A 20,959-nucleotide genomic window follows, 5' to 3' on the forward strand; every position below is an offset into this window, starting at 1 on the left:
ATAATCTCCCACCTGCTTACGTGAACTCTGGTGTTTTGGACCATGACCTCAGGGAAAACAGTGACTTTAAGAGAAAATAATAAATATACAGGTACTGTAGGTTGATTTTTGTTTGAGGCGGGGGAGGGGGGGGGCTATTACACATGTGCGTCACTAACATTGGACAAAGAATCTTTCAACCGACAACGGTTACTGGTTAACGTTACAAAAGCACAGGTCAGTGGGAGGGTAGAGGTGGGAGGGTTAGGATGGACAGGGTGGAACGACGAAGAGAAATATTTGGACAGAAAGCAACAGAGAGAGAGAAAGAGAGAGAGAGTAAGAAAGGGGGTGGGGGTGGAGGGGAAACAGGAATGATCTTGGGATAATTTTTTGGGACGCAGGTCAAACTTGGCAGTCCAGATAGATTTCCCTATATCCACAATGCACTGACAGCAAAGAATGCTTACATTTCATAGTTTACTTCGATTTTTTTTTTTCTTCTTTTCTTTTTTTTTTTTTACTTCATTGACTTGCTTGAAAGGCTCCACGAAGCAGAACAGATCACGAGGCATCTGTATCAGTTCAGCCCGGAAGCGCTCCAGCCAGTGTCGATCTCAGAAGCACCTCTAGGGGGAGGGGCAGCCGCAGCAGGCTTCGCTTGAGATCACCGCTGATTGGTCGCAGCGGCCGTTGCCGTGGCGATAGAGAGGAAGTGAGCGAGCGAGCCGTCATTTCCAGTCATCCTCCTTTATTTTTTTTTCAACGGGAGGGAAAGTCTCTGGCGTCATGGCTCATCAAGTAACTGGTCTCTGTGGACTTGTAGACTTTTTAGTTAAAGCAAATTCTCAGTTTAAACTCTTTAAATATCTGGTATTTTTCATTATTCATTTATCTCATGTCTATATATTCTTTTATTTTTATATTTTTTTTTACGCCAAATTAAAGTTTTGCTTTAATTCTGGCACATTCCCTTCTTGTCAGCGAGTGTCTGTTGGGTCTGGTGGGCAGGACCTACGGTAGAGTAAGCTTGTGGTGTTTTCTCTCAGTCTTTGTACAGTAGTTGATTATTGGGTGTGTAGGTGTCACCAGTTCCAGCTACGGGCCTGTGGATCTCAGAGCATGCCAGCCCAGGGAGCCTCTCTCAGGGCCATGCCCAGCAGGAGCAGCAGAAGCCCGGGTAGCGATGGAGGCGAGAGGGCGGCTTGGCCTGAGTCCAGGCCGCCGCAGCCCCCTAGCTCGTTCTCGCAGCGCCGTTTCTCACACAGGAGACCCGTGAAGTCGGGGGTGCAGTGGCAGCGGAGGTTGTTGTGGCACACACCGCCGTTCTGACAACGCAGGAGCTCGTTGTCGCACACGCGGGCTGTGGCGACAGACAACAGAAGGAGAGAAATGAGCTGTTCATACACACTGAGAACACAAGAGAACATGATCCATATCCTGTGCAGTACAGTGCCTGTTGATTACTGCCTACTGTGCATGTCTTAACTGACAATACAGGTCACTTTAAAATAAACTTTCACAGAAAACACAATTTTATTGGAATTATATGAAGACATACTGTAAATGTAAAGTACAAGCCATTAATGCTAGTCATTTGAGAGAGTAAAAAAAAAAACATGCAATTATTTTACTATACACAGGCCTACTAATATACAGTATATAGGCAAAAACGGGAGTCAGGTGGCTGAGCGGTGAGGGAGTCGGACTAGTAATCCGAAGGTTGCCAGTTCGATTCCCGGTCATGCCAACTGACGTTGTGTCCTTGGGCAAGGCACTTCACCCTACTTGCCTCGGGGGAATGTCCCTGTACTTACTGTAAGTCTCTCTGGATAAGAGCGTCTGCTAAATGACTAAATGTAAATGTAAAAACTTTGGGCCCACTTCTTGAACTAAGAAATAAATTAATGTGTAAGAGCCCCTTTTACAGTTCTTCATTATTGAGGACGGAAGGAGAGAGGAAGACAAGCCTTTATCGGGTTTTTAAATTTAGAAAAGCACCCGACTCAGTAGCGCAATAAATGGGTTCGATAAAAGATGTATCTTATTCCCTTAAATAACCATTTTTACACATTTGTGACTGCAACAGGTAAAATTATTTGAATAAATTGGGGTGTAACATGCAGGCCTAGGTATTGGTTTACAGTATATACCAAAATGCATAGTTTTTGTGTTGATCACACACATTACTTCTCAGTAATGTTATAGATGGGCCTAAACAATCCAAAGTAAACAACACCCATCTGGCTTTGTGTTCCACAACAATGGCGAATTTATCTATCCAAAGCCCTCGCCAGGAGAATCAATTTCCAAAATTCATTCATCTGGTTTGCATAACACACTTGATCATTCTCTCTTTCTAATTTCCCCACTCTCATGTGAACAAGCTCTCTTTCATCATCTCTATCACGTAATTATCAAAATGGAGGAAGTCCCATTTGTCACGCGTTATTTTGCGGTGTTCTTGCGGCAGTGGTGATGAATCGAAATCTCGGCACGAAGGTTTCTCTCGCAGATCGTGGACTTCCCCGGCCCCTCCGCCACAACGACAAACTTGACTGTGACCTCATCTGAGGTCAGAGACGGACGCTAAGGACAGCCTGTTCTACATTGGAAGGAGCGTTTGGGCAAACGGCAAGCGAGCAACCTGTCAAACGAACAAACCGACAGGCACGAATGAGTGATGTACACGTAGAGGTCGCACTGAGACGGGACACTCAGAGAAGACAACATATTTCTGGGAGAAACGATACCGAGATGATACTCTGCATGGCCCAGACTAGCGCAGTGCCCATGATGCAGCTGGTGATTAAGATGTTGGTTACAGTTAACACCGAATGGTCACTGGTTCGGGGGGGGGGGGGGGGGGGAGATTAGGATGATTCTAAGGGCCCTGGTCAGACAGGTAGCCCAGTAGAAGCCCATACTTTCCCCGATGATTTTGATTCTGGGGCCCGGAGCACAAATGAGCCAGGTGCCCCAGAAACCCTAGAGGCTCCCCTTTTCCTTAACAGAGAAGCTACTAGAGGTTTATCCTCTGGTCCACCTTCGATTAGAAGGGAGCCCTAACCGCTAGCGGCACCCCAACACGGAGCCCTGTCTCATGGCCCATGGGCGGTGATCAGGCTTGGTCTGCGGTGTGTAGAAAGAGGTGTGGACGTGTTCAGCCATGGAGACCTTCTCAACACCTTCCCTCCAGGTGCAGATTGAGAAAACGTGCGGGTGCGGGAGAGCTGTCTAGGGAACGGAGCCGCAAGTTTCAGCCTAATGTGTGTCCTCCAAGATCTAGTCGAGAGCAATCAAGCGAATTAATTAAAACGACATGTTTTCCCCCTACGGTCCTTGGTGTAATTACGACATGGACAAGACTCTATTAATTAGACATCTTTTATTTTGGCCATACATTTTCATCTTCCAGTGCCCTTTTCCAAAGCAGTATTATTTCACCTTATTGGTTCTGCCCAGACTAGAAGATAGACCCATATTAACTGACACTGAACAAGAATGGAATACTTCATTTCTAAATAGGGTATGTCTACATTTTCTTTAAATATTAAGCTGCTCTTCAGACAGTTACCAGGAGAGCCAGTATGGAAGGGAGTGCTGTAGTATATATATAGTACAGTACACTCTGTCATGTCCTACCCATACATTAGCCATCCAGGGATATGGGGAAATCAAGGTAACTGCAGAGACAGTATATCTGCTAAGATGTTCTGCCAGCACAGTTCCCAAAACCAGGACTAGATCGATCGTAACGTCCCTGACACTATTGGTTTTGGTAGTACATCAAGGAGAAGCACGATCGAGCACGCTGTGTTTTATTCGGGGTTTTAAAGTGCTACTTTTCGGAGCTTGTCTTCTTTGTCCACTCCCACGTTCTTTTTTCCTCTCTATAATTCTTCGTCCCTCTCTTTCGATCCCTCCATCTCTCCCTCGCCCCTCCCTCTGTTCCCCTCACCCCTTCCCTCCGTCCTTCCTTCCTCCCTCTCTCTCGCTCCATCTCTGTCCCCTCTGTCTCTCCCTCGGTCCCCCTTCTCCTCTCTCTTTCTCACTCCACCCCTCCCCCCCCCCTCTCGCCCCCCCCCCCTCCCCCTCTCGCCCCCCCCCCCTCTCGCCCCCCCCCCCCTCTCCCCCCCCCCCCTCTCGCCCCCCCCCCTCCCCCCCCCCCCCCCCCCCTCTCGCCCCCTCCCCCCCCCCTCTCGCCCCTCTCTCTCTGTCAGCGCTGAGCCTCCAGCTGCTCCCCCCCGGGGAGGGCTGAGCCTCAGGGCTGTGGCCCAGGAGAGATGAACGACCCTGGGGACACGTCCCTGGGCTGGCTGGGTCCATCCAGGTGGGTGTGTGGACACACAGCAGGGTGTGTCTCAGTCACCTTCCCTGTCTCTCTCAGCCCACTCTCATCACTCAGCGCCCCCCAGTCCCGGGTACGGACCGGGGGTTAGGAGGAACAGCATGGCTCGGGGCAGGGAAGGGCTATCCGAAGGTTTTCGTTCACCTCTACGGTAAGCACGCTGCTATTGATGGGATGAGGGTTCTGTGAAGGAGTTATTGATACACCATTTAGTATTTGTCCCCGATTGGAGATACTCTAAAACAAAATGAAAGCATGCACGGGTGTGATCATTTAAATGATTTACATTTGATTTGATCAGAACATCAATAACCCTACCCTTAATGTCTGAACCCTGTGGGAAAAGGCCTTATGGAGACCGAGATGGCATTCTTAGAAGAGATAGAGCTCTAATCTCAACTGGGATTAGGGTTGATAATTACAATCCGCAGGAACTCTCCATTCCTCCTTGCACGTTCACCAGCCCCACTCAGGTAAACAGAGCCAGGCTAGGACAGACATAGTAAGATTTATTGGGTTTACTTTCGATTTGAGGGATAATATTTGGAGAGAAAAGTGATGAACTATGAGTGCCTGAGTGAGGATGCCGTCTGTTTGACAAGAGATTTGAGTTTTAATTGCATCTTGCAATCTGCATACAGATAGGTGTTGATCCAAGGAACTAACCTGAAGTTGAGAATAGCATGTCTAGAAAAGTTGTAGGGTTAGAACAATGGGTGCTCTCGTATAACAACGTACTGTATTATGACTAAATATGTTCGGTTTCTCTGCACGGCTGGGTTTGTACAGTTTCATGGATGGTGGTTATTCATGAGTTATTATTACAGATAACACGATGCTAGCCGTTAACGTTGATCAAGTGTTCACGGACAAACTTGGAATCGATAAAACCAAAGTTGCGGAAGTCTGTCTCATCTCCCTGTCACCTCGGTGAGACATTCACCTCCACCGTGAGAAGCTGCTTCTTCTTCTGTGGTTTTTGAGGCACTCGGCTGTCACACAGGTGTGAATCCTGTCAGCGATCTCCATCTAAAGTGAACCCTTCAACAGTGCACGTCATTGAGCATCCACATGCCCCTTGAAGCTTTCTGGGTAAAGTTAACGTCTTCAACAGCTCTCTCCGCATTAGACTCTTGGAGGAATGAGCTTGATAAATCACGCTGAGGTGGACTCTTTTGTTTGTATGTGCTATCTAACAGAAAGATGGAAAAAACCCTCTAAAATGGCACTTTTTAACGATTTCGAGCGGTGCAAAGCGCTAAACGCTGGCCGCTGACCACCATTCAGTGGAGGTTAGTGTAGACCAGGGAGAGATGACAGCTCATGGAACAGATCCTGCTCTCTGTTGGGCTGCAAGCAGGGTATATTTACTCAGCTGTCAGGTCCAGGGCACCATGACACCGTGGAATAACTGAATAATACGTTTCTGCATGCTAAGTTGCTGATGCATCTCTCCTCTGAGAAGGAGCTGGAAAAAAACCCTCCAATTGTTAACCGTTAGTAAAACTAACAGAGTAATAATATATATCGAAGCACAAGCAGCACTGTGTTTTAGTTGGATGCTCGTAGCCGGGATGTGAAGGCCAGATCTGGGTTAGCGGCCCGGTTAGTCCATGTCAGGGTTCAAACATTCTGACTCGGAGGGCCAGAGCATTCAAAGAGCTTCATGCTTGCAAGGTCAAGCTGTGGCACCAAGTAGATAGAGAGAGAGATTGAGAGAGAGAGTAAGAGAGAGAGAGAGAGAGAGAGAGAGAGAGAGAGAGAGAGAGAGAGGGCGAGGGGTGGAGGGGAAACAGGAATGACCTTGGGATAGATTTTTGAGAGAGAAAGGATGTGGTGGGAGAACAAGAGAGAGATGGAAAAACGTCGGAAATAGAGGGAGAGGAAGAGCGAGTGAGCACAAGAGAGAGAGAGAGAGAGAGAGAGAGAGACCTGGAGTTTTGAAGCTGCAGAGGGAGAATTGTGGTTCTACTTACATTTGCAGCCATTGTCCCACAAATATCCAGGTAGACAATCATGGCACTTAGGGCCAGTTGTTCCCTCCTTACAGTTACAAAATCCTGTGTCATTACAGCGACCACTGTCTGAGCCATACGGATTACAACTACAGTCTGAAAAAACAAGACACACACACACACATGGGGGACAAGGTGTGCCATGGCTCATCAGAATGTCTGGCATCAGCTCATCCATCATATTCATCGAAGAACCATCTAGAAAATGTTGCTATCGCCCGAAGCCTCAGACACAGTAAATGCACTAGAATGCTACCTTTCAACAATAATGTGATGAAATATGAAGTAAGTGACCGAAAATGGATTCTAACACATTGAGAACCGTAAACATCTTATGGAAAATTGTAATCTTGTCCTTAAATATTACTTATAGTATTTATAACAAGATGCTTTTACAGTGCAATGAGCAATAAGCAAATGCAGCACCTTAACAAGCAAACCAGGAAGAAGGTTATACAGTTGATGACTATACAAATAGAGTAAAGTTACACAGTTCTGGTCAAGGAAAACCATGAGGACAGGGAGACAGAGACAGCAGGGGGTTGAAGAGATGCCGTGATGTCATGAAATGAGACAGAGCTAATGACTGGTCTGTCTGCTGTAGAGACACCATGGCTACGATTGGTAGTCGGAGAAGTGATGAGATCAGAGTTGAACATTGAAATGGGCATTGCTGTAACATTTTCCAAATCTCCCGGGGCGACACAAGGTGTATACCGCAACGGCTTCACAAACCAATCGGTGAAAAGCGACCCACTGTGTTTAGGGTGACCTTCAGGTGACCTTTTCGAGGCAAAACCGATTGTTTGAGTCTACGGCCGGCGGCTATGCCGTCGGTTTACAGAGCAGTAAGAAGCCCAAACATGGTTCCAGAGACAGCTGTCCTGTCCAGGGGCACTGCTCCGGTCCTGCGGGGCCCCTCGGTCGGCGGTCTCTGGGCCTCCGTCACACCTCACCTCTGAGGGCCGAGATGACGGCCACTGTGAGAAACCCAGAAGCGGGGCTCTTCCCCAGGGCTGGCGTGATAGGCGGAGGAGTGAGGGCGTGCGGAGGGGAAGGGAGGGAGGAGAGGGTGGAAGGAAGGGAGGCAGTCGGGGGGGGGGGGGAGGGCGGTGGGGAGAGACGGGAGAGGGATGAAGAGGGGTCGGGTGAGAGGGAGGGAGGGAGGGAGGGAGGAGGGTGGGAGGGAGGGGGGAGGGAGGGAGGAGGGTGGGAGGAGGGGGCATGCGCCATACAGGTTTAACGCACCAGCGACTCTTAACAGTTTGTGGCGACCTTTCACTGCTTTTCCCGGGCAGGCCGATTCCTGCGGTAACATATGCACTAGCGTCTCACCCTCGTCTGTTGTTGTGGCTTGTCTCTGACACCTAGAGACTGTGCTTCTCCCCTGCCCCCCCCCCCCAGCCACCCCCCACCTGGCACGTCTTGGCTAGCTCTCCGAAGCCCCCACCCCCCACCCCCTCCAGCACCCACCTGTCCAGACAGCCAAGAGAGAAGCAACAAGTGCGGTCTGAATCGCTATGGGGAGTTCACGTATGAACTTGGAGAAAATCCCAACACAGCATCACAGATGACATGACAACGTTGCTGATTGTTATCAGACGATACGACACATGACCTTTCTCTTGTTATGTTTTGGCATGATGTGCCTCGTAAGATTTTTTGTGGTAGTACTTTGTTCGACAAGAAGTCTGTTGATTTCCCCATTGTGTCTTGATTATATTTAACACCTTATGTAACAAACCTTTTGATTAGAAAGTTTTTTTCGAGGCCATTATGTGTGTCACAATGTAATCGGTTATTCATTCAGTTTTAACAAGTTGTAATAAAGGGTTTTAAAAAAAAAACAACCTAGAACCCTAAAACATCTAGATTTTCTTTTAGAGAAAGGGGTGATTCTGTGACTCTTGTTACAATCATGTTGTGGAGAGAAGTGGAAGAAGTCCGTGTGTTTGTTGTGTTGTGCATGTGTGTGTGTTGTGCATGTGAGTGTCACGTCACATGGATAAAAGTGAGCAAGTGAGGAGGATGGAACAGAGAAAACATGGGATTGTTAAAAGTAGATCATAATAAAAGAACGAAACGACAACACAGAAAGACATGACGTGACCCCGCTTGGGGGGAGGGGAGGGGGGGGGGGGTGGTGGTGGTGTGGGGAGGGTGGAGGTGAGGCTGAGAGGTCAAAAGGTGGACAGGAAGCGGAATGAAGTGGTGCTGGTGACGGTGAAGGGGGAACTGACCTATGCACCCATTCACATCGTTCGGCTCTGCGGAGGCATTTCGGTAGTAGCCCAGCTTGCACAGCTGGCAGTGCTGCCCCCTAGTGTTGTGCTTACAGCTCACGCAAATGACGGTGTTTATCGAGTCGATGTAGATGCAGCGGTTGGAGTGGCCAAAGCATTCGCAGTCTTGCAGAGAAGATGGGGAGAGGGGGAGAGAGAGAGAGAGGGGGGGGGAGGAAGAGGGAGAGGGAAACGGGAGGGGGTAGGGAGAGAGAAGGGGAGGAGGGAGAGGGGAGGAGAGGGGAGGGGGGAGAGAGACGGGGGGGAATGAGAGGGGAAAGAGGGTGGGGGGAGAGGGAGAAAGAGGGGGGAGGAAGGAAAGGGGAGAGGGGGAGGAGAGAGAGGGAAAGGGGGAGGAGGTAAAGGGGGGGGGGGGAAGAGGCAGAGGAGGCCCGGGTTGAGAGGGGTGGAGTTGGCTGCGGCTGTGTGCTACGGCGGAGGTAGACGCAGGGACGAGAGGCACCATCACATGCGCGAGGTCTGGATGGAGGGATGAGGCTGATGGATGAGAGGAGGATGAAGCTGGTATGGACACAGCCGGAGACACGAGACGTCAGATCCCCTCAGGGCTGGCTGGGGGGGGGGGGTCAACTCAAGCACAGAGACACGGAGGATGAGGAAGGGGCCGGAGGGATACACTGAGCGTCGCATGAGCAGCACACAACACCAGACACCACAAATGATGAGCAGGATGTCATGGTCAGCCTTGGTGAACTACATAAACCCACCTAGTAACCAACTACCTACATAAACCCACCTAGTAACCAGCTTAGGTTGTAAACAAGGTCAAGGTAAACTACCTAAGTAAACAAGGTAAACAGCCCAGGTAAACAACCTGTAGTAGGTAAACAACCTAGATAAACCGACTAGGTAAACAGCCGTTGGTGAAAGGACAAAAGGAAATATGGAGCCTTGACAGCACTTTTGTTGTCCACTAACCCTTTTTACACACACATAGATCTCCTATGTGTGCGATCTCCGAAAACAGATCCAAATTTGATGGCTTTCCAAGCAAATCTGGTATTTGGGTAACAACTGCTCCTGAGGAGCCAGATAACACACCCCATAAATAACCCCCCGCCTTCCTCGCTGCCAACTACATCCAAGAGACACGTTTTCCTCACAAAGTGACGTGTTAGCATGGGATGCAGGTGGGGTTATGGAGAGCTGCGACCGCGACACCGTGTCAGGATGCCGCCGCCGCACCGGGTCCTGCCGTGCCTTCGCTAACTCCCAGCCCAGACGGAGGACATGTCCCCGTGTCCGGTCTCAACGCGGCGTGACGGTCCCCTAAAGCTGGCGTCGCGCCGACAGCGCTGTCGCGTGACACCTGGCCGGCTCAGCGCCGCCCCCGAGTTCAGATCAATCCGTCTCGCCGAGCGACCGCTGTCGCCACTGCTGTCACCGCGAGGCCAGATGGGGGTCCTTAAGCCTTTCCAGACAGGCGGTTGGACAGACAGCTCAGAGAGCTGAAGGGGCTTTCTAGAAGGGATTGTAATTATTGAGGGCTGGATTGAGGTCAGGTCTCCCTGTCGGACGGAAGTGAGATGCGTGCTTTGTAAAAGCAGGACTAGAGACTAGTCTAGGACGCTCTGGATGAAAAAGGACTAAGGTTTCTAAGAAGCAAGGTTACGTTTTTGCCGCAGCGTGATTCCGTAGCTACACATAAACCCTAGAGTTGGAAGACAAACAATCGTCTATTTTCAAAAATAGGTTAAAACGATGAATCAACCAGGAAGGGGGTTGAGATCCACAGAAGAGCATCTCATTGGACTTTGAAACTAGTTTGTGTTTTGGAGAACCTCTCTCAATGTTTCCCATGGTGACGCCGGGTTTGGAAGCCCAGACATTCCACACAGGTCGTGTGTACAGTGTACAGTCCTCTTATGCATCGGTCATGCCTCCGGGCTGGGGGGGGGGGGGGGGGGGGGGGTTTGTGTGGAGTCTTTGTGTGAGGGGGGTTTGTGTGTGTGTGTGGTGGGTGGGTGTAGTGGAAGGGGTAGTGTTGGGGATTAGAACTGGTGGGTTTGTGTGTGTGTCAGTGATTGTGTGTGTCGTTCGGGGGGGGGGGGGGGGGGTTGCCATGGTAGCACAGACACAGCTCCATCTAGATTCATACAGTGGGATGGCTTTAGTCATCGTCAGACACAGGGGGGCGCTGTATGAATCTGAGAGCTCCTACCTCGCTTGCTGTTTGCAACTTGAACAGAAGAGACAGTGGACAAAGCAACTTGAGGAGCTACGGACCAACAAAACAAAAACAAACAAAAAAAAAAAAACATGATAGTTTGGTTAAACATAAAATTAAGCGTAATAAATGGCAAAAGACCTAAGCATTCATATCACGATTTCTTTCCAAAACGCTGAAATTAACACTATAAGGATGATGAATGGATTGTAAAATCAGGGGTGAAAATAGCAATAGAAAATGTTCACTCAATGTTGAAGTGTGCAGTGTCAGATAACAAGGAACAATTGTTTAAGGGATGCTCATAACATCTTAATTTAACTGTAAACAGGGACTTGTTGTGTGCTGTACATTGATGTGATGTAAATCTTGTAGAAACATGTAGCTGTAACTAAATCAAACATCCTTTCCTGTAACTTGTTGGTGACTCAACCACAAAAAATGGTAGGCCTACTAGTTGACGCTGGAAGATCTTAAAGGTGAGCAGAGATCTCTGTTTTTATTATCCGTTCTCTATGGTGTTCTAGACTCAACATCAAACCATTGCTTGTTTACCGAACAGACCATCTGAAACAGCCAAACATTCCTTCGTCCTGCACTCCCCCGCAGTCCTACAAAGTCTGGGAAAGATCACGGTTGCTCGCCGCCTGATGCTGGCACACACCAACAACGCATGCCCTAAATCCCCTGAGTTGGAGACACTAACGGAAACAGGCCGCGCCGATCGCAAGGAGTAGGCACACCAGCGACTCAGCGCACCAGATTAACTCGAGATCCCCTGAAATCAATCTACGTGAAGCTGCCATGAAACCGTCCCTCTTTCCTTTAACCAGGCCAGGGATGGAGGATCGCTGGGAACATCCAGGCTAGTTAGAGCGGGGAGCAATAGTCATGGAAAGTTGCGCGGGGAGCGATAATTCTGTCTAGTTAGAGCGGGGAGCGATAGTCATGTAAATTTGCACGTGGTGCGATAATTCTGGCTAGTTAGAGCGGGGAGCAATAGTCATGTAAAGTTGCGCGGGGTGCGATAATTCTGGCTAGTTGGAGCGAGGAGCGATAGTCAAAGGATAAGAAGGAGTGTGGAAGTGAATGATTCGCTGCTGTCGAGAGATTCAGCATTTGTGTGTGTGTGTGCGTGCCTGCGATTTGAAAGTCGTCACAGGACGGTTGCCGAGTGTAGCCTACGCTGGGATTTCAAATTCTCATATCAAGGTGCCAAAGCCCTCTGTCACTAACGAGATTGTGAAGGAGTGGAAGGGGACAAAATCGCTTTTTGTCCGTTTCGAAATAAACCAAAAATACATTTCAATCATACAGAGTATCATTTAAAACACAGATACATTTGAGGGTGTGAAAAATCCAGAATTCGGTTTTATTGTTGTCAAGTCACCTGGTGACAGGAACTGCATACACAGTCTGAGGTAGATCTATAAGAGATGTTAGAAGAGAGACTGATAGTCTTACGTCGGTAGCCTACCTTGATTTCGGTTAGCAACCCCTAGAGATGAGACATTCGGCCGTACTGCATGCAATCGAGAGAAACCAGGAGTTATTAGGTGTATTAGGTGTTTGTGGACAGTAGATGCACTAACAGGGGTTCTACAGGGGGTTGACCAGTGGCTGTGGACACAGACAACTACACATAGATGTCCCTCGGGGCTCAACCGGGAAACGACAAAACAACATTATGACCGTGACGTCACACAGGAACGGGCAGACATATGTGTTCCTCTGGCGTTGTATGTAATTGTGCAGTTCCACTGTGTTTTTATGTACGGATGGCGATGATGAGGGAACTTAAAGATAACCAAAAGGTGAAATAACAGCAACCAGAATCTCTCTGATACGTTGCAGGCTCATAACTAATGCAGGCACGTTTTAACAATGTATAGGGAACAAAGTGGTGGGGATACGTTTTGTTTAATTCATCAAATTGACTATTCAATCAATATCTAATTATAGTGTATTTCTGGAGGAGAAATAACAATGAATAAGTGATGAGTTGTGTCAGGAGTTGGAATGACTGATTGTGGTGCGGCATTGTAACCTCATAATTACATACAAGTCGGTATTTCCTTGTTGGGGAAATACAGGTGGTGTTTGGAGGTTGGAGATGGGAGACACCTAATGTAAGGCAGAATTAAGATAACAGACCTCCCCCAAACCTCCCACAGACTAAGCCCACAGCATCACTGTGTGTTTCGGTGTTCCGGAGGGTCATGTGACTGGGCTCAGGGTTGGTTTTGTGTCAGGTGATGCTGAGGCAGGTGTGTGAACGTCAGTGCCCATTCTCTAGTGAAGAATGCTACGTTTAAGGTGGCGCTCTTGCTTAGCGGTCATCGGATGTCGTGCGGCTGCATGTTTTCTATGGCGTACACACTCTACAATGACCGAAGCAATGCTGTGTTTAGAAAGCAGCTTTCCATTCTCACATTGAAGTCTGTAAACTAAATTCAAACTGACAATGTAAATACTTCTTTCACACGTGAAATTAAAGAGCTGTCATGTTCAGTTCTTTCCTCACCTTGACATAATAGGAGGGGTGCGATTAGAAAAATGAGAGTTATTAATCATTCTTAATAAGAGATTTATTAGCCCAAATATCCACCCCATCTGTCTCTTATCAATGAGTCTTTGGAGCAAAATTCAGGTGAGCCAAGCTGAATAAGAACTGACAGATTTTAATCAATGCCATTCCCATAACGAAATGCAATCTTGCAAAGACGAAATCGCATTTTAAAATATTAATTGTTCTTTAATGGCTGCGTTAGGCCGCTCAGCGTGGCTAAATACACTTGGAATAGAATTGAGAGAAAGTCAATAAAGAATTCAATTACCGTCAAACAACTATGAAAACTGCAGAGTTTAGCGCTTCACACAGAGAGCCTATTTTGGGTTCCTCAAGGACGTTTAGCTCTTCTCTGATTGCTTCTAGTTTGGTTTTAGAGGACACACTGTACACACAATTTCAGATTTTCATGACTATTGGGTTTCCTGAAACAAAAACAAAAAAACATAAAAGAAAAAAAAGCCTGCCTCCCTTGTGTGGCTCGTATTTCATGTTGTGGTGTTGTGACACAGCTGTCCACGAATGTTTGTGTTGTGTGACAGCTTTTTGTGGGTGCTAACCTTCCTACAGACGTGTCGGGATGTGACACGGAGAACGGACCATCGGCGTGTCGTCTGTGCACACACGCACGCGCACGCGCACTCACACACGCATGGACACTGGGACTCCGGGGTGCGTTCTGTCTGGGCGATTCGGGGGTTTGGTCGATGGGTGAAGGGTGTGTATGTATATGCCGTGATGGAGGACATGCACATGTGCTGTGGAGGGCACAGGCCATGCGTGGGAGGAGAACCGGACACGCGGTCATCTCTCCGAGATGGGGAGAGGGAGGGGGCCGGTGTCCACTTGGCTTCATGCTCATTTCTGATCACCAACTGTCACCTGACTAGCACCTTGCCATATCAACAACACCTCCGCCATATCAAAGATGTATGTCCTGTATCGCCCATGACCTACTGTATCATCAGCCTTGGTCCCAGTAACAATGCACTGGTTCCCTCTCTCCCTCCTCTTTGAGGTCTCTCCTCTCCCTACCCACGACCCCCCGGCCAAGGGGGAGGAGAGGACCAGGCAAAAGGAAGCCGGGTCAGAGGATCGGCACACGTCCCACTGACGGTGGGTCCTCCGAGGAGAGATAGGACCCAGCGTGGAGACGCGGCCAGGCCGACAGACCGGGGGGTGGGGTGGGGGTTTGGGCAGGGTGGCAGGGTGTTCTGGGGAGCGGGGAAGAGGCTCCAGACCGGGTGGTGGGCCAGCAGGAGATAGGCTCTGTGTGGAGCAGATAATACACACCCTCCGCCTGGTGCTTCATATTAATACCACCGGCCTGACATTAGACCCCCATAGAGGTCCTCTCACTTTTAATAAACTGGAGATGGCATTTATTTATAATGCATCGGGGGAGGGGGACGGGGGGAATGGTGGTTCGTGTGCAGACGACCCAGCTGTTATTGAGTCTTGGGTCTTGGTGAAGGTGAATTAATAGAAGCGTGTTGAGACAGTATGGCTGAGGGCTATTGCTTATTTCCACTGGCCGAAAATAGAAAATTAAACCAGCCCTGGCATAATGAACGCTGCTCAGCCAATTAGGATCAATCCCTCGCTCATGAATAATGTAGAACCGGCGGATCAGAAATGAACATCGCTCACCAAGTGGACTGTAGAGGGGTGGAGAGCGAAGCAAAGCGTCAAGCATTTTTTTTTTTTTTTTTTCGCTGCTGCTGCTTTGAATTAATTTACTTACTAACTGGACCAATGTTATTGGGGATACCTAGAAGAGAAGGAGAGAGGAGGACAGAGAGAGAGAGGAACTGGCATTAGTATATAATAAGGATGAGACAACAATCTTCCACTTTGAACACACAGTCTCCCTACACAGTGTAGACACGCATACACACACACACACACACACACACACACACACACACGCATACACACACACACACACGCACACACACACACACGCACACACACCGTACAACTGCAGGCTCTACAGCGGAGCACAGACGTGTCTTATCCTGACTCCAGTCTGCCAGTCGATTCTTTCTCCAATCAGATGTGCCAAACCACCACTGAGGAGATAATACACTCCCGACCGTCCCCATGGCGACCAGATCTTTCATCGCCAGGACACGGACCGTTCGAACGGCTCTTAGAAACCGAGCCTCAGAACCGGACTCGTAAAAAAAAAAAAGAAACCCTCCCCCCTGTCATTCGCTTCGGCATCCTAAAAACGAAAGGTGTGGAATTCATCTTGGAGGGAAAACGGAGGTGCTGTTCTGGGAGTAGCGAGGCTCTCGATCAGAGAGCGACCGGCCCCTGAGCGTGAGCACGCTGTCCAAGTTAGGGGCAGCAGACGTACTCGTTAGATAAAGTCTGTGTTTGTCGGCGCCTCGCTAGCTAGCTAGCGCCTACCCCCCCCCCCCCCCCCCCCTCCCACCCCCCGATGAAGGCATCTGGCACACCAACACCCCGTCAGCGACAACAGGAAGAGCAGGCATGCGGGGTATTACAAATGGAGGGAAAACAAATATATATATATAAAAAAAGGGGATAAATAAATAAACTGGATCTCTCTCTCTGGCTTCCCCCCAACCCCCCTGTCCCCACCACACACACACACACACACACACACAAACGCAGAGGAGAGTCAGAGACATCTGTGCTCTGTTTCTCTCTCTCTGTCTCTTTCATCAAATGAGGGCTCTCGGTCGTTTGGTAGACAGTGCTGGGGGCACCCCAGTAGATTTACTCCTATGTGTGTGTGTGTGTGTGTGGGAGGGAGGGGGGTGTCGTTATGGGTGTGTTTCCAATTGTGTGTGTTTCCACGTGTGGGTGTGTGTTTACGTGTGTGCAAGCGTGTGCATGCACACAGGCCACAAGCCATCGATCCACCCCGCATCATCTAATCTCTCTTTCTCTGATCCCTGCTTGACAGACATAGTTAGGGAGCCAAATGTATGACCTATGGGACGGATGTGTGTGTGTGTGTGTGTGGCTGACAGGAGGGCTGAAAAGCGAGCAACCGGAGGGGAGCTGTGGGCCTGGGGGCGGGGCCTGGAAGGCGAGATCACACCAGAGCAGGAAGGACATGACACACACATCCCTCCCACACACACATCTGCTCATCCACATCTATACCTGTGTCTACACACACACTCACTATACACATGCTGCTGTGGACCTGACTAATCTCACACTTGCATGCACTTTTCACGCCCTGGCGGCCTCTACACACATACGCCCCCCCCCCCCCCCCCCCCCCACACACACACACAGTAAACACACGCTCACTGTATGCTGCTGTGGACATAATCTCATACATGCATGCCACGCCCTGGCGCCTTCTACACATACATACAGTACACACACACACATATACATGCAGTGCACACACACAAACATACACACACACACACACACAGCATGGACAGTCCACAGGCCTATTCTGAGCGTTTGCGGTGACAGATGTCGCCTTCACAGAGAACCAAAAAAAGGTGTTCACCGACACGGCCTCCGGCCGGCAGCTGCGAGTGCTCACCACGTGCGAGACTGGAGGATGAACTAGCATTTCCCGATTCTTATCTACGACCTCCTCCATATCCATTCTTGGTGACGGCATCCTTCCGAACACCCCCCCAAGGAAATAGAACCCCGTTCGGAGATTGCACAGTTATCAGTCTTATAACAAAAAAGCGATCCTACGGTGACGATATGACAGCCTTTCGTGCTGACCGTGCAGTAATAGGTACCAGTCGTCTGTAAGTACTCGTTAAAGAGCATCGACGGTGGAAATCTCCACCCGGCCCGAAAACAGGAGCCAGTGAAGTTTCAGGAGAAGCCAGGTCGGTTTCTAACTGTTCTTACTGTCAGGGGAGCCGTGCAAAGCTTGTGAGGTTATCTAGAGGTCGATATATTCCCCTAACGTCCTAAGTATTAGTTGAAACAACAGCCGCAAAATCTGATAAAGCGGCGAGATCACAAATCCAGCACTTCTGTGCTTCCTTCCCGGCTGCTTCTCATTCAGCAGGGGACGCTTCAGAACGCAACCGCGTTACATCAGACACAACGCTTGACTCCTGCTAAACCAGTAAAACCGTAGCACGTTATTTTCTATCTCGTGAAAAATACAAGTGTGTAAACAGGTGTATATCGTGGGGAAAAAAATCGCATTTGTTTCATGAATTCAAGCTTGTCAGTCCAACCCACACAGTCAGAGTATCGTAGCAGGAGGTCAGGATTCTGGTCGTCTATGCCTGCAGTCAGGAACAAAGCCATTACCCTCTTTATCAACTACCTACAGGCGCGCGCAGATGCTAAAGATCGTATGTCGTACCATTAGATTAATTTTCAATCACCGTCGTTTCGAATCCTCTTCAACTGCCCAAGTTGCCCATTACGGAGCGGAGCCCAGATCTACTCGTGCAGGGTTCACACAGGGAAGGCATCAGGGGTTCTTATGTTTATGGCACGCTCCATTGATTTTTATGGGCTGAGTTTCTTGGTGTCTCTAAGGTCGCTGGTCGCTTGATGGTGAACTTGATCTCTGAGGGCGTGGGGTGGCGTGTGTCCGTAGATGTACACAGACACACACACACAGAAGCACAACCGTCCACGCACGCGCACAGGCCCTGGGAGAAAGACAGACACGCGTTCGAACCCGACGCCGAAGAACACATTCGTAATCCGTTCTCCTTGGTGCTCTGACAAGCTCTCTGCCGTTCGACGGAGCTCCTGATCGGATGTTATTAACCCCACCTGGTTAAGAAGCCCCCCCCCCCACCCCCCACCCCCAAGGAGGCTCCAGGCAACAGCTTCGGATTGGGCCAGCCGTCAACAGTTCCCCGACCTCCATTGGAAGACCCATCTGATAATTAGCAACCCGCTGTGCGTTTGGACAGAATGAACGTGTTTTTAGGATTTCGTAAGACCGAGCGAGCGTGCAAGCGTGTGTGTGTGTGTCTGTCTGTCATGGAGAGACATGCCCGGAAGCCTCAGCACTGGGTTTCCTCTCATTATGACCTTCAGCTGGATTTGTGTATTTGCCTAGCGTCCACCTGGGCCTTCCAGGAGAAGCTTATCTGCTAAATTTCCACCGCAGGCTAAGTTGGTAATTACTTTCCCTGGCCGCCGTCATTTTATGGCTATCCATCATCGTCCGGTCCTCTGGTACAGCCGGCCTGCGATGGCGACAAGCCCCGCTAACCAGTTATGGAGGAGGTTTGCCCATCCGTGCCGGGGAAACGACCACCCACAACGTGATTGAATTCCTCGGGAGCGACATTACCGCATGCCCCTGCCTGACTGCTTGACTACTCTATCTAAATGTCTTGGGGGGCGGGAGGAGGAGGGAGGATAGATTTGTATTGAAGGTGGCAAGTGTTAAAGTGCTCGTGTGCCGAGTTTGGAGTCACAGTTAAGATTCCGGAGGAATGGGGCGGGCGGTGGAAAAATCCAGAGACGGAAGAAACAAATATTTGAAAGAGAGATTACGGTGGCAGCTGCATAGAGCCGCGGCGTGGAGGAGGCAAAGTAAACAAGATGGTCTCCTGAGGGAAGAAGGAGAGCATGAAACAAAACCGAGAGATAGAGCAAGAACAGAGAGGGAGGGAGGGAGGGTGTTAGAAGAGCAGAAGTTAAATAGAGAGAGGGGATGGAGAGAACAAGGGTAGAAATTGAGATATACATAAAGAGAGCGATAACGAGATAGTGTGTGAGAGAGAAACAGAGAGAGAGAGAGAGAGAGAGAGAGAGAACGGGATGAAATAGGAGTGAGCAACACTTCAATGGCATGAGGAGAAGTTGCAAATCGAGCCAGAGACAGAGAAAATATAAACAAGCCATAAACATGTGAAAGACAGAGAGAATGGAGGCTGTGTCCGCGTGCACGTGAGCGCACGAGTGTGTGCGTGTGCGTGTGTGTCTGTGTGTGCCTGTGTGTATGTGACAGTGTGTGGCTCTGTGGAAATGAATGGGTTAAACTCATGTGATTACACATGAGTAACAAACTAAAGCAGGCAGAGGTATAACTCACTGCAGTCTCTCTACACAGCACCCAGGAGACACTGGAGGATATCCTAATTACACCACATATCCAGACGCTGTTTAAACAGGGTCACCTGTCTGCTCCTCTGCAGCTTTCAGGGAACACTGGGCAAAACGTTACGGTAAATGCATGTTAGAGCACACTCTGTCAGCAATTTCGAAGATTCAAATATTGAGGAAGTTAAGAAAGTGATAGTCTTGTTCTGACATGAGCAGAGGAAGTTCATACATGTAAAAACAGGGAGTCAGGTGGCTGAGCGGTTAGAGAATCGGGCTAGTAATCTCAAGGTTGCCAGTTCGATTCCCGGCCGTGTAAATTGACGTTGTGTCCTTGGGCAAGGCACTTTACCCTACTTGCCTCGGGGGGAATGTCCCTGTACTTACTGTAAGTCGCTCTGGATAAGAGCGTCTGCTAAATGACTAAATGTAAATGTAAAATGTACAGGGGGCACACGCAAAACAGGGCTTTTATTGGATGTGCTCAAGCCTTCGGCGAGAGCACAACCTTTGTTCTCTCACATATATATTTATTTATTTATTTATTATTGTTTATTTTCGCCCCCCTAAGGATCAGTCAATATTTGGACTACATACACAACGGCGGTGTCAAAAGGTTCGTCTTGGTAGCGATTGCGTTGGTTGTATTTTATTTACGTTCCGTTGCATGGTTTAAGTAGAAATTGCGTTTTTGTGGTGAAAAGTGAAGCTAACGGTGGCTAATTTGCTAGCCACAGTCACTGACGTTACTAACGTCACTACGTCACTAACGTCACGAAAACACACGTGACTACCTGTAGCAGAACATTCGTTTCACGTCTGTTAACATGGGGGATAGCTAGGCTAACTATAGCTTTACTGCAAGGCAGCTGCAGGAACGCCACAAGCAAAGAGGCCAGGGTGATAACTATTTACTCATTTTACTTTGTGATGTGAAACACAATTATGAAATGTAATGTACAATATTAGCTGATATTATTAAGGAAGGGGCCCACATCTACTTTTGGAAACGGTAGTCTACTATTTCACTGAAGCATTAGCATCATGACATTAGCCTCTGTTGCCCGGGCAACACATACTACAGTGGTCTATGATGCATCTGTTTTCAATCTTTAAAATAAACATTCCTCACAAATACATTTTCGTTGTAGGATTTATTATGACATTACATTACAAGTAAACGATTTGTGGGTGAAATTATCATTACCTGTGGTTTCAAACCAGTGTAGCTCACTGCAACGCTGTAGCCTACGCGAGACACTACAAAAACATCTACACAACATGTTCGGCACTCCCCTTACTTAAATCAAAAGTCTAACTACTAACCTGAACTTCATTGCCACAGCCTAAACTTTGTCAATCTGTTCATGAAAATAATTAATTTCAGCCTAAACCGTACAACGGAACGTTAAATCCAATTCAACCAACACAATCGCTACCAAGACAAACACAGCAGTAGTCTAGTACTGTACTGTAGTAGTAGAATTTACCGGGGCAGCTTCTCCACACAGGGCTATATCGCATTTTGCGTTG

At 48.8% G+C, this 20,959-nt stretch overlaps 1 protein-coding gene across 8 annotated transcripts in view; it reads right to left on the bottom strand.

Moving 5' to 3' along the window:
* Window positions 1–468: 468 nt before the first annotated feature.
* Window positions 469–20,959, bottom strand: part of ntng1a (netrin g1a) — a 78,761-nt gene continuing 58,270 nt past the window's right edge. For 4 of the 8 annotated variants that reach the window (XM_062479863.1, XM_062479861.1, XM_062479864.1 and 1 more), the window contains exons 5-7: window positions 15,129–15,155; window positions 8,586–8,753; window positions 469–1,342 (exon numbers count right to left, since the gene is read on the bottom strand). In XM_062479863.1, the coding sequence (XP_062335847.1) occupies window positions 1,095–1,342; window positions 8,586–8,753; window positions 15,129–15,155 (443 nt within the window). In that variant the 3' untranslated portion in view covers window positions 469–1,094. Of the gene's footprint in view, window positions 1,343–6,306; window positions 6,442–8,585; window positions 8,754–10,809; window positions 10,867–12,292; window positions 12,338–15,128; window positions 15,156–20,959 lie in introns of all 8 variants that reach the window. The other 4 variants (XM_062479866.1, XM_062479865.1, XM_062479867.1 and 1 more) reach the window with 4 other exon arrangements.

This window comes from Osmerus eperlanus, chromosome 15, assembly GCF_963692335.1.
Source record: "Osmerus eperlanus chromosome 15, fOsmEpe2.1, whole genome shotgun sequence".
NCBI lineage: Eukaryota > Metazoa > Chordata > Actinopteri > Osmeriformes > Osmeridae > Osmerus > Osmerus eperlanus.